Source organism: Microcebus murinus, chromosome 12 (assembly GCF_040939455.1).
Source record: "Microcebus murinus isolate Inina chromosome 12, M.murinus_Inina_mat1.0, whole genome shotgun sequence".
Taxonomy (NCBI): domain Eukaryota; kingdom Metazoa; phylum Chordata; class Mammalia; order Primates; family Cheirogaleidae; genus Microcebus; species Microcebus murinus.
The window spans coordinates 15860972-15874375 of NC_134115.1; the positions used below are offsets into that span (position 1 = coordinate 15860972).

At 35.4% G+C, this 13404-nt stretch overlaps 1 protein-coding gene across 2 annotated transcripts in view; it reads left to right on the forward strand.

Moving 5' to 3' along the window:
* Window positions 1-13404, forward strand: part of KIF27 (kinesin family member 27) — a 78569-nt gene that overhangs the window by 33405 nt on the left and 31760 nt on the right. For both annotated transcript variants that reach the window (XM_012779819.2, XM_076008583.1), the window contains exons 7-11: window positions 2295-2464; window positions 3329-3432; window positions 5132-5287; window positions 7749-7954; window positions 11750-11947. In XM_012779819.2, coding sequence (XP_012635273.1) covers window positions 2295-2464; window positions 3329-3432; window positions 5132-5287; window positions 7749-7954; window positions 11750-11947 — 834 coding nt within the window. The remainder of the gene's footprint in view (window positions 1-2294; window positions 2465-3328; window positions 3433-5131; window positions 5288-7748; window positions 7955-11749; window positions 11948-13404) is intronic.

Below are 13404 nucleotides of genomic sequence, written 5' to 3' on the forward strand. Positions count from 1 at the left end.
TCTTTTTCAGAGGGGACATGATGACTGTTTCCAAATATTTGAAGACTTATCATTACTGTTATATATATATATTTTTTAGAGTTAGGACCAATGAGAGGAAGCACTAAGAGAATATAAAGGAGAACTTATTAATGAGAACTGCAGTGGCATGAGAGGACCCAGGGTTTGTTAGGGCCACCACAATGAATGTGTTTAAGCAGAGGCTAGATGATAATTTACAGTATTGCAGAAGAGTCAGACATAAGATGAGGATTGAACTAGGTAACTTTTCCAGGTAAGTTCTTTCCAGCCTTGGGGCTATGTAATTCTAGGAAAAAGTGGTTAGAATTTAAAAATTGGCTTTTAGACGAATATTCCTTAGTTAGCCATTTTTTTTTTTTTTTAGACTGAATCTTGCTTTGTTGCCTGGGCTAGAGTGCCGTGGCATCAGCCTAGCTCACAGCAACCTCAAACTCCTGGGCTCAAGCAATCCTCCTGCCTCAGCCTCCCGAGTAGCTGGGATTACAGACATGCGCCACCATGCCCGGCTAATTTTTTTCTATATATTTTTAGTCAGCCTATTAATTTCTTTCTATTTTTAGTAGAGACGGGGTCTCGCTCTTGCTCAGGCTGGTCTCGAGCTCCTGACCTTGAGCGATCCTCTCGCCTCAGCCTCCCAGAGTGCTAGGATTACAGGCGTGAGCCACCACACCTGGCCCATTTAGTTTTCCTTATAAAAAGAAATTTTAAAAGGAAAGTACAATCCCAGAGAACAAAGTTGACTTTGAACAAAAAATATTATTTGTTACTAAAATAATTCCCAAACCCTGACAGAGAAACCTTGATGCCTGCCAGTTATGGGGCAAAATTGCCATGCTAAGTACATTGTACTTGTTAGATAAATACTTCCTGATTTGGTTCTTCTATAAAGAATTACCCTCCCTTGCTCTCTGTACCCCAGAATTGGGAGGCCACCTAGAAAATTTTACCCCCATCCACCGAGATACTCATGTACAAATAGTCTAATTAGGTAGCTAACCGTAGAGGCACAAAAATCAGATATAAGAGAATCTTCAGTACCAGGAAGGCTTTTCTGGGAAGGGGATATGTAAGGAATCTACTGTCAAGTGATTTAATCTTGAACACTATGTGATGACATATATATCTCACTACATGTTATACTTTTTTTTGAGACAGAATCTCACTCTCTTGCCTGGGTTAGAGTGCCGTAGCATCAGCTTAGCTCACAGCAACCTCAAACTCCTTGGCCCCAAGTGATCCTCCTGCCCCAGCCTCCTGAGCAGCTGGGACTACAGACATGCGCCACCATGCCCAGATAATTTTTTCTATATATTTTTAGTTGGCCAATTAATTTATTTCTATTTTTAGTAGAGACGGAGTCTCGCTCTTGCTCAGGCTGGTCTCGAACTCCTGACCTTGAGTGATCCTCCTGCCTCGGCTTCCCAGAGTGCTAGAATTCCAGGCGTGAGCCACCACGCCCAGCCTATGTGTTATACTTTCAATAGCTTATCATGATTTATATTGATGAACTGAATATCTCTTCTAAGATTTTATTATTTACCTTATTTGGTAATAGAAACTAGAATAAATCAAAAGTATAAAGGCAATTTCTAATTTATTGTTATTGTTTTCCAAGGTCATTTTTTGAGAATTTAAAGTGCATTTGCAATAGAAGCATGTTATAATATAGAAAATTCCCGGGCTAGCCCATATAATTTTGTTTAGCCCATGACATATAAATATATAAATAAATATAGCTATACCTAACTATCACATGGAAAGTATAAGTAAGTATATTCTGACATCAAAATTGGGACCATTTTGCCCTGGCATAGGGAATGGATTTCTTCCTGTGGTGGGATTTGGATTGGAGGGGGATGCAGACCTTTAGCAGCACCACAATTCTCCAAGTGTTCTGAACTGGGAGGATTGGGACGTGGGCACATTTGTTGGGGAGTGCCTGGGCTGTGTTTAAGAACTGGGATGTTTTCCAGTCTTTCCTTGGTTTCATTTTTTAATACTATTTTTCATGAAGCCATAATTGAAGATAGAAGAGCTTTCTAGAAGAGAAGGAACTGTATAAATTCTGAAAGAAGTACGTGTTCATGAGGCATAATAGTATTGTGAAATTAATTTTGATTTTTTTTGAGGGGGGAATATTTTCAGTCATTGGCTATTTTAAGAGTACCTATCTAATAACCTCTTAAAAACATTTACAGATAAAAATAGATAAGATAAAAATAGACATTTTAAAAATTACTGTGTTGTTGTTGGGTGGGGGAATTACTCGCAAGATCTACACAAGTCCACCACTGTATTCTCTGGATCGAGTATTTGCTGGATTTCGAACACGAAGTCAGATGCTGTTGGGTCACATAGAAGAACAAGATAAAGTCCTCCACTGCCAATTTTCTGATAACAGTGATGATGAAGAATCAGAAGACCAAGAGAAATCTGGCATTAGGTATGTTAAATATAGCCTGATTTAACAAACATTATTAATGATGCAATAAATATAGAAGTTGTAGGGTTTTTTTGTTAAGGTGTATCTTTTCCATTAAAATAAAAGTAGTTTTTGCTATTGTACTGTCAGCTAATGTGTTATGAAACTAATGTTTGAACACAAGTCTTCAGTCTTTTTTTTTTTGAGACAGAGTCTTGCTCTATTGTTGGGGCTAGAGTGCTACGGCGTCAGCCTCGCTCACAGCAACCTCAAACTCCTGGGCTCAAGCAATCCTTCTGCCTCAGCCTCCCAAGTAGCTGGGATTACAGGCGTGAGCCACCATGCCTGGCTGATTTTTTTCTATATATTTTTAGTTGGCCAATTAATTTCTTTCTTTTTTTTTTTAAGTAAAGACAGGGTCTCTCACTCTTGCTCAGGCTGGTCTCAAACTCCTGACCTCAAGCTATCCTCCCGCCTCGGCCTCCCAGAGTGCTAGGATTACAGATGTGAGCCACCTCGCCTGGCCGCAAGTCATCAGTCTTAAAATTGAAAAATAATTTTGCTTTTAGAGCTTTTATAGTAATTAGATTCTAATTTTCAAAAGGAACCTTTTCAATTTCCTGATTCTGCTGCTATGGTGGCAACAAACATAAATTTTCACTATATCAACGTGGGGGCATCATTTTTTTTTCCTTTTCTTTTTTTAGACAACCAGAAAGAAGATATGGGGGTATCCTTTTATTTTGATACATATTAGTAAAATTCTGTTTTTTAAATATAATTAATAATTTTTTAATGTTACTGTCACTTTTTCGGGAAACTAATTTGAGGGCACATTAACAAATGTTAACAAACAAGTTAATTATGATTCTGATTTTTTTTTAGATGTAGAAGTCACTCATGGACTCAGAAGCCAGGCTCTGTTTGTTCTCTTGTTGAATTGAATGATACTCAGGATGAAACACAAAAGTCAAGTTTAGGGAATGAAGGTATATGGGCTTTCTCAGTTGACTTAGTCCTAATGGTTATAGGACTCTTATCTTTTTCTTCAGTTGATAATTTAAGAAACATCTAGGAATTCTCAAAGACCAGAGCTTGGTAGGAATGCTTTCCTGGTTGGTAGAATTTCCTTTATGTTCTCTGTTCTACCTCTAATTTTTCAATCTTTTTACTCTTTAATAAAAAAGATTTTCTACCAACAATTCTGATTAGAGATATAGGCTAACTCTCTCAGAATAGGGATTTTTATATACCACCCTGAATTAATATGCTTTTATACTCTTGATTACTTTATTTTTTTTTTTTTTTTTTTTTTTACTAGTTCAACCTCTGTGGAATACTCTTGATTACTTTAAAACACATCATAAGTAACTTACTAGGTGTGTAATTTATCTGCTTCATTGGCACTCATGCCTAATGTTAGTGATGTATTTGATATTAGAGCCCAGTTAATTTACTAGGTGCTTGTAATGTTTTAGTACACGATTGATGAGAATTTTTATGCATCAAATAATAGCATCAAAACATTTATATTCCAAAAACTATAGTATAGTAGGAGATTTTAACTCATCTCTCTTGGCCAATCAATCCACAAAAAGTAAAGGTATAGAGAATATAAATAACATGATAAGTGCTACACTAGGAAAATATAAAGCATCTTTTTAAGAGCCTATGTATATAATATTTACCAAAAATATATAAACTAAATTTCTTTTTCTTTTCTTTTCTTTTTTTTGAGACAGAGTTCTTACTCTGTTGCCTGGGCTAGAGTGCCATGGCGCAGGCTAGCTCACAGCAACCTCAAACTCCTGGACTCAAGTGATCCTTCTGCCTCAGCCTCCCAAGTAGCTGGGACTACAGGCATGTGCCACCATGCCTGGCTAATTTTTTTTTTATATATATTTTTAGTTGTTCAGCTAATTTCTTTCTATTTTTAGTAGGCATGGGGTCTCATTCTTGCTTAGGCTGGTCTTGAACTCCAAAATTTCAAAATGTGGCATTAAAAAAACAAAAACAAAAACGTGGAAATAGTAAAGATAAATACTACTCAAGTAGCCACCCTTGGGCCATTTGTTACTGGTCTGTACCCAGGGAAGAAACTTAGGCCAGAATGTAAATGAGTACACTGGTTCCTTCATTAATAAAGTATTGTGAAAAAACTGTAACGTAACCTAAAGATTAGTGACATAGTTGATTTACATTCTGGTTCAGGAGAGTAACAAACAGTGCTAGACTACACTCTGAGTAACATGGTATAGAATGCATTCTTGAATTATAATAAAAGTAGAAATTAATAGGAAAAAAATATACCACTCTGCCCACCTAGAGATTTTACACTTATCTCAAATCTCAGGTTTAAGGCAACGAAAAACTATGTGTCCAAATCCATGGCCTATGACTAAAGTGCATATATGTATATATGTAAGATATATATATTTTTAATTTCTAAGGAAAGAAAACTTATTGTAAGCTAAAAAGCTCAAGTCCCAATTGCTGAGTATTTTTTTCTCTTTTTCCTTCCCCTTTTGTCCCTTTCTCTCCTACCTCTAAACTGCTTTTCTTTCTTAACTTCTGTTGACTATCTATGAGCAGATAGTTTTTTTTCTTTTTTTTTTTTATCTTAATATATCTATTGTGATGAAAGAGCAGATAGTTTTATTTCTCAGTTTTGTTTCTTTTATTTTAAAGATTTAAAGATTGAATGTCTCCAGGAGAGTCAAGAGTTGAATTTGCAAAAATTAAGGAATTCAGAACGTATACTTACTGAAGCTAAACAAAAAATGAGAGAACTTACAATTAACATCAAGATGAAGGAAGATCTGATTAAAGAATTAATAAAAACAGGTAATAGTATCCTCTGAACCAGCTTATGTGGGGGAAAAAAGCTACTAATATTGCTTCTGATGTGGTAACATTTAGTTTTTGAAGCTCAGAACTATCTCCTATAGCTTGGATTTGATATAACAAGGTATGTGTTACAGCCAGTATATAAAGGTTAGTTATCAAAAAAACTTTGTAATGTTGGGATTTCATCTATGAGTTGTTCTAGCCAGTGTAAACTGTATTGTACTGAAACTCTACATCACTTAACATCTTTTTTTTTTTTTGCCATTTTTAAAGAAGCTTTGTACTTGGCATTTAGGAATATGTCTGAGATTTTTTTCTAGCTCATTTTAATATTTATTTCAAATTATGAGTCTTCATTTCCTTAGCTTATTTTTAGCATTAATTATAAGCTTTATATTTTAGATGTAGATTTTTTATTTCCCTAAAGATGTAAGGATTTGTTCTGAGAGCTGTTCTCTTAGCTGAGCCAGATTTTTTGCTTTTGACTCCTATGTCTCAAATCCTGGCACATTGGGAGTATCTACCACATCCTGTCCTCATCTTCAGCTAGATTAGGCTTGTTTTAGAAGGGGCATCTCAGGCTTTTTGGTTTCTTTCTCCTCAGTATGCTCAAAGTATTGGTTTTGACTACTTTGAAATTTAGTAAAGATTGAAGGAATAAGAGCCACTAGCATTTCTTTTCCCCAACTCTATGAAAAATAATTACATTTTTAAAGTTTTATTTAAAAATTACAAGATTTTCTGTATAACAATATAGTAAACTGCATAACAGTATTATAAATGGTCCCTGGTGATTATTCCTCCCTAGAGCTCTAGACTATTTCTTACTGCCACAAATTTGTTAGTCTAGTTCAGAGACAGTTGCCTACTCAAAGCAAATCAAAACCAAGTTTTTAGGATCAGTTGCTGGGTGTAGAATGAAAAAATATATAGAAATATCTATATTCTATTTTTTTTCTATGTTGTAAATATTCTAAGAAAAACATTTAAAAAGAATTCATCTTTAGGCCGGGCATGGTGGCTCATGCCTGTAATCCTAGCACTCTGGGAGGCCCAGGCGGGAGGATAGTTTGAGCTCAGGAGTTCGAGACCAGCCTGAGCAAGAGCAAGACCCCGTCTCTACTAAAAATAGGAAGAAATTAATTTGCCAACTAAAAATAGAAAAAATTAGCTGGGCATGGTGGCGTGTGCCTGTGGTCCCAGCTACCTGGGGAGGCTGAGGCAGGTGGATTGCTTGAGCCCAGGAATTTGAGGTTGCTATGAGCTAGGCTGATGCCACGGCACTCTAGCCCGGGCAAGAGAGCGAGACTCTGTCTCAAAAAAAAAAATCATCTTTAATAAGTTCAATGTAATGAAAAAGAGGAAGGTCAGCTCTAAATGAAAAGATACTTAAGAGGTAAAACAATCAGATGTATTCTGGACTTTGTTTGGATCCTGATTAAAATAAACTAATTGTAAAAGATATTTTGAGACAATTAAGGAAGGCTGAATATGGACTGGTATGTATTACTATTGTTAAGTGTATTAATGGCCTTTTCGTAATGTCCCTGTTTTGTATAGATGCTTATTGAAGTATGTATAGGTGAGATGATATGACATCTGGGATTGCTTTATAACATTTAAGCACAGTAAAAAAAAAGAAGGCTTTTTTTAAGACACTGGGTCTCACTCTGTTGTCCAGGCTGGAGTGCAGTGATGCAGTCATAGTTCACTGCAGCCTCAAACCCATGGGCTCAAGCAATCTTCCCACCTCAGTCTCCTGAGTAACTGGGACTATAGGTACTTGCCACTATACCTGTCTAATTTTTAAATTTTTTGTAGAGATGGGGATCCCACTGTGTTGCCCAGGCTGGTTTTGAACTCCTGGGCTCAAGCAATCCTTCCGCCTTGGCCTCCCAAAGTGCTGAGATTACAGATGTGAGCCATCACACCCAGCTAAAATAAGGCATATTTGAAGCAGCTGTGAAAAAGTCTTGATAACTCTCAAATCTGGGTGATGAGGGTTGATTTTATTATTTCTTTTGTTATGTTCAAAATTTTTCATAATTTTTCAAAAAAGAATTCAGGGAGATAGATTATAGGTACAGGAAGCTGAAGTGTACTAAGAGGGCAAAAATTTCCTCTTACTCCAAATATTCTTCTTAATTGAATTTGATGCCAACAAAGCTCAACTGCAAATTCAGCTCAGAAATGTCACGCTAAAACACAAAAGATGAATTAGTGAGAAGACTGAATGGCAGCAGATGAGAATAATCATTAAGTAACTAATCATTAAGAAGCCTTGTGGCAATCTGTGTTTGATTGGTGGAGGGGTGTGGGTTGGGGCACTTTCAATGCTGTGCCTTGAAGGATAATACTGCCCAGCTGGATTTTTATTTAGAGTAGAGCACTATTATGTTTTTGATGTTTTAATGTTTTTACATAATTTATAATTGTTCTTACTATTATTATGGTTAAGGTAACGATGCCAAGTCTATAAGCAAACAGTATTCTCTGAAAGTAACAAAACTAGAGCATGATGCAGAACAGGCGAAAGTGGAACTAACTGAAACACAAAAGCAGCTACAGGAGCTGGAAAACAAAGGTCTTTCTGATGTTGCTTTGAAGGTAAAATTACAGAAAGAGTTCCGTAAAAAGATGGATGCTGCAAAGTTGAGAGTCCAGGTAATTTTTAAAATGTAATTGAGAAAACTTATTTAAGCTTTCCTGCTTTTGAGGCTTCTTGTACTGAGTTAGGAAAGAAAAGTGAGGTTCTGTTTTTATCAGCCCAGCAGGAGAAACTGGATGACAACTTGTCTTTTCCAGTGTGCTGGTCGGTTTATATATTTTACAATCTGGGTAGTATATTTCTTCATTCAAGAAGTATATTATTTTAATCTTCATATCAGAGACCACATGGTAAGAAATAAAGGTCACCACAGATATATTGTCCTTTTCTGAAGGACAAAGGATTAAATAATGGTTAAATGATACATATAAAACATCTGGTACAGATATAGCACTTTGTAGACACTCAGCAAATGGGAACTATTTCAGACAGTTTTATCAAACCATGACTGATTGATTAGGTTAAGAAAGGTTAATAATATTGACTACTACAATTCATCCTTAATTTCCTAACGGCTGGATTTAGCTATAACTTCATAAATAGCTATGGTTAAAAATTCTATTCTATGAGAAATATTTCATTACAGAGTAATTTTTGTGTAATGAAGCCATTTCCAGATTCTTTGGGGATAGTCACAGTGCTTTGTCAGTCTGATCATAATGAACTTTCTGGAGTGCCTTTTTTGGTTCTTTTCACCTCATGATCTCTTGCTTCCATATTATAGAAACATATTCATATTGTTTTCATTATAGATAGAATTGAGTTGTTAACCTATTCAGAGCATTTTTGGGGAGGGACCTGTACCACCATTATTTTCTTTCAACAGATAAATGTTTACTTTACACATCCAGTGTGCCAGGTCCTATTCTAGGTGCAGATGCAGAGGTGAACAGGCCAAAAATGTCCCTCCTAGGGTTTTGAATGCCACCTCAAATATCTGGATATTTCCACTAAAAATTGCTACCTAAGTAGACTCTCTAGTCAACACCAAGTTAAAATAATATTAATATGACTTGAATAGTTGAAATGCTTAAAGGAGAACATGGTGATTATGTCACACCTTCCATTTTCCTTCAGAATACTCAGTTCCCCTTTGGAATTTACCTCCAAGTGGCTTAGGATCAATATTTTTTTACTTCTTGACCCTTTAAGGCTGGGATGTCTAACAAATACTCATTTTAACAAACCATTACTAGAATACAACAATTAAGGTGTTTTCTTTGTGTTTATTGTAAAATTTTAATTATAATTGAATAGGTTTATATCCTAGCTTTAGTTTTGATTGTAATTTTTATACTCAGTATTAATTAACCAAAACTATTGTTTTTGTAAGGAAGTTATTATATTTATTTATCATGTGCATCTGTAGTTTGAGCCTTGTTTATGGATTTAGGAAGGGTTATTTTTACATTTCCTACATCTCACACAACTAAAATGGCTGAGATTAAAGGATTAAGGATTATTAATAGAGTTTGTTAATTATCATGTCTTTCCATGTTTTCCATGTTCTCCGTGTTTTCTGCTGCATATCCTTTTCTGCTAACAGTACCAATAAGGAAAGGAAAGAAAAGGTATAGAACTTAACCTCAAAAGAAACATCTGGGGCCAGGCACGGTGGCTCATGCCTGTAATCCTAGCACTCTGGGAGGCTGAGGCAGGAGGATCATTTGAACTCAGGAGTTCGAGACCAGCTTGAGCAAGAGCAATACTCTGTCTCTACTGAAAATAGAAAGAAATTAATTGGACAACTAATATATATATAGAAACAATTAGCCGGGCATGGTGGTGCATGCCTGTAGTCCCAGCTACTTGGGAGGCTGAGGCAGAAGGATCGCTTGAGCCCAGGAGTTTGAGGTTGCTGTGAGCTAGGCTGACGCCACGGCACTCTAGCTCAGGCAACAAAGTGAGACTCTGTTTCAAAAAAAAAAAAAAAAAAGAAACATCTGATGATATAGCAGAAGATGGAAACAAGATAGGTAGTTTTAGAAATTTCTGTGCCTTTGACTGTATCCATGCACTACTGATGGGGATGAGGATGATAAGGATGTTGAGGAAGATGATAGTTACTACTTACTGAGTATCTACAAAGTGCCATATACATACCATATGTTTTATATGTATTATTTAATCATTATTTAATCCTTCAAAGTGGGCATTTACCCTATTTTACAAATGAGGAAACCAAGGTTTAGAAAGGTAAAATAACACATTCAGAGTCACATAGGGTGACAATACCAAACATATCATGTTGTTTTAAATTATTGAAGTACTAGCATTTTTATTGGTACAATACAGTTATTTCAATATCTAAAACTTAAAAATTTTTTTAAATTAAAAAATCTAAAATCTGTATTTTTCTGTCTCTTGATATATATGGAGAGTTATATGCTGCATTAATAGGTTAATGCTAAGAAAGGTGCACTTTTGTGTATCTGTAGAATAAGTACAAAAAACAATGGCAGCCATATCTCATTTTTAAATAAAATTATCAGGATGTACACTGATATTTCCAATATTATATGAAAAGATATGAAAATGCTTGTATTATCATTTTTGATCCAGTATTGCAATTACTGTCAGTGGTAAGTGGCAAAGCCAATGTCCAAATTCAGGAATGGGAAACCGCAAACAAAGGCCCGTGGCCTGTAAGCCAGTGGTACTCAAAAGTAGTCCATCTTCAGATTGTTCATTCTTGGTCTGTGATAAGATAAAGATCAATCAGTAGACAGCCCCCTCCATCAAAAAAGTCTTGGATGAAAATGTCAACTGAATCTAGTAGTGTGCTTAGCAGTACAAACTGACAACAGTCTGTGAACTAGTACTGGTCCAAAGACCATACTTTGAGAAACACTGTTCTAAGATGCACTGCCTGTGTAATGCTTAGTTTAATTAAAATAAAACATGTTATATTAACACTTTATTGCCAAATTAAAGGAAATAATTGTGGTCTGCATAATTTATGAATGACCTCCTCTTACCTTCTTTATGTCACCTGGGAGGTATTTAATGTAATGCAAAACATGCAATACAAGTCTAATGTATGTTTGTTTGTTTGATCAGCATTAAATTGTAACACTTTAGTAATTTATATTAGTAGTAAAACACCTTGAAAATGTTAGCTAATTTTTAATGCTAGCTATAGGTAATTTTAGGTAGATGAGGAGAAGTTTTACTTAAGATAAATGTTAAAATAGTAATTATAATGGTTGGTCACTCTCAGGGGAAATAGTATCAGTTTTGATCATCTTAACTCAGGAATCAATGATTTAGGCTACAGGTGGATATAAAAACAAGAGCATAGTGGAATATTATGCAGTCACGTAGAACAAATCTATAGGAAAAGGCCTCCAAGATAAGTAGAAAAAAGGGAGGGGGAGAGTAGTCTGTATAGAATATATGTGAAGCTATTTGCATGCATATGTATAAATTATTTCTGAAAGAATATTTAGGAAATTGGTAATTTTGTATTGGGGAGCAGGACCAGGTAGATTAGGGATAAGAGTGAATCTTTTAAAATATAAATTCAGTTTTAAAAAGATTTTAACTTTTACCATATACATAATATTTTTTAATTAAAATGCTCATTAATAAAAAGCAGAGTACATTTTGTTTGCTTTTCAGCATCAGGAAGTCTCATCATTCTTTATATAATTATATAGCTGATGAAATATTATAGTTTCCTAATTGTAAAATTAGAATGTAGAATAGTAAACAATTGTTTGTGAACCTGTCAAAAATAAATGAAAAGCTAGGGGAAGTGCCTGCCCTAACCATTGAATGAAAAGATTAAGTTTAGTTGATGAATGTGACATACTCAGTTTTTCATTCTGAAATATTCCATATGATCTCAGGTCTTACAGAAGAAGCAACAAGATAGTAAGAAATTGGCATCACTGTCAGTCCAAAATGAGAAACATGCTAATGAACTAGAGCAGAATGTAGATCACATGAAATATCAAAAGGTACAGCTGCAAAAACAATTTCGAGAAGAAAATGAAAAAAAGAAGCAACTGGATGCAGAAATTAAGCGGGATCAACAAAAAATCAAAGTAATATTGTCATACATTCCTGCTAAGTATAATATGACATGTTAAAAGGCCCAGAGCTAACGAAGCTAAGGTTCATTTGGCTTCTGAAGTATCTATTCTTGACCTGCCCTTCACTGCTGTCCTTACTCACTTAAAAGCTTTGTTCATCTACATAGTAAAACCTATTTATTGAATTCTGAGTACTGTCTTGAAGGCTTTGACTTCACAAAAGAAGGTACAGTGATAAAATTTATCTTAGTAGGATCTTAACTTTAGTTGAGGCTATCAAAAACATAAACTTATAAAACCAACTTTTAAAATAATATCTATCATTTGAATATGATTTCCCATTTTCAAAGTGTTTTGATGTGCATTGTCCATGTGGCTACGTGGAAAAAAGTACCAGATAAAATTGTACGGCCGGGCATGGTGGCTCGTGCCTGTAAAATCCTAGCACTCTGGGAGGCCGAGGCAGGAGGATCACTCAAGGTCAGGAGTACAAAACCAGCCTAAGCAAGAGCGAGACCCTGTCTCTACTAAAAATAGAAAGAAATTAATTGGCCAACTTAAAAATATATAGAAAAAATTAGCCGGGCATGGTGGCACATGCCTGTAGTCCCAGCTACTTGGGAGGCTGAGGCAGGAGGATCGCCTGAGCCCAGAAGTTTGAGGTTGCTGTGAGCTAGGCTGATGCCACGGCACTCTAGCCCGGGCAACAGAGTGAGACTCTGTCTCAAAAAAAAAAAAAAAAATTGTACCATGACACTCATAGTGAGTAGAAGAGTGATCAGACCTGAATGCACAGCAGTTCTATAGAATAGATTGGGTGAGGACTAGTGGTGTCAGCCTGGGCTCTGGGGCCAGGCCAGGCTAGCATGGACTCACATCCCAGCTTTCTCAGTTCCTGGCTGAGAGATTTATTGAGAGACTCATTTACCCTCTCTGAGTCTTTATTCTTATCTAAAGTGACCTTAATCATACTTGTCTCAAAGGACTTTTTTGAAAAAAGATGATGATGATGATCATAAGAACAAACTCTTATCTAGCACTGTATGCCAGGTTCTGTTCTGTTGAAATGTTAAGCTGAACTTAAATCCTGGAACATAATTAAAGATTTCCTAGATTTTTTTAAATTAAGATTTTATTTTTTTAAAGTAATTTTAGATTCACAGCAAAATTGAAAAGAAGGTACAGCAATATACCATATACCCCATGCATAGCTTCCCCCATTATTTATAGCACCCAGGTTTCCTAGATTTTTAACATTGGATATAACCTATGTTCTGACTTTAAAAAAAATCATAAAATTTAGTGATAGGAACTTAAGGAGCATATAAGACAAGTTACTCATTCTTTTTTTTAAAACAGCTTTATTGGGATATAAATCATATACCATAATTCATATACCATATAATTCACCTATTTAAAGTATACAATTCAGTGGGTTTGGTTACATCATTAGTTTTTATAAGTTGTGG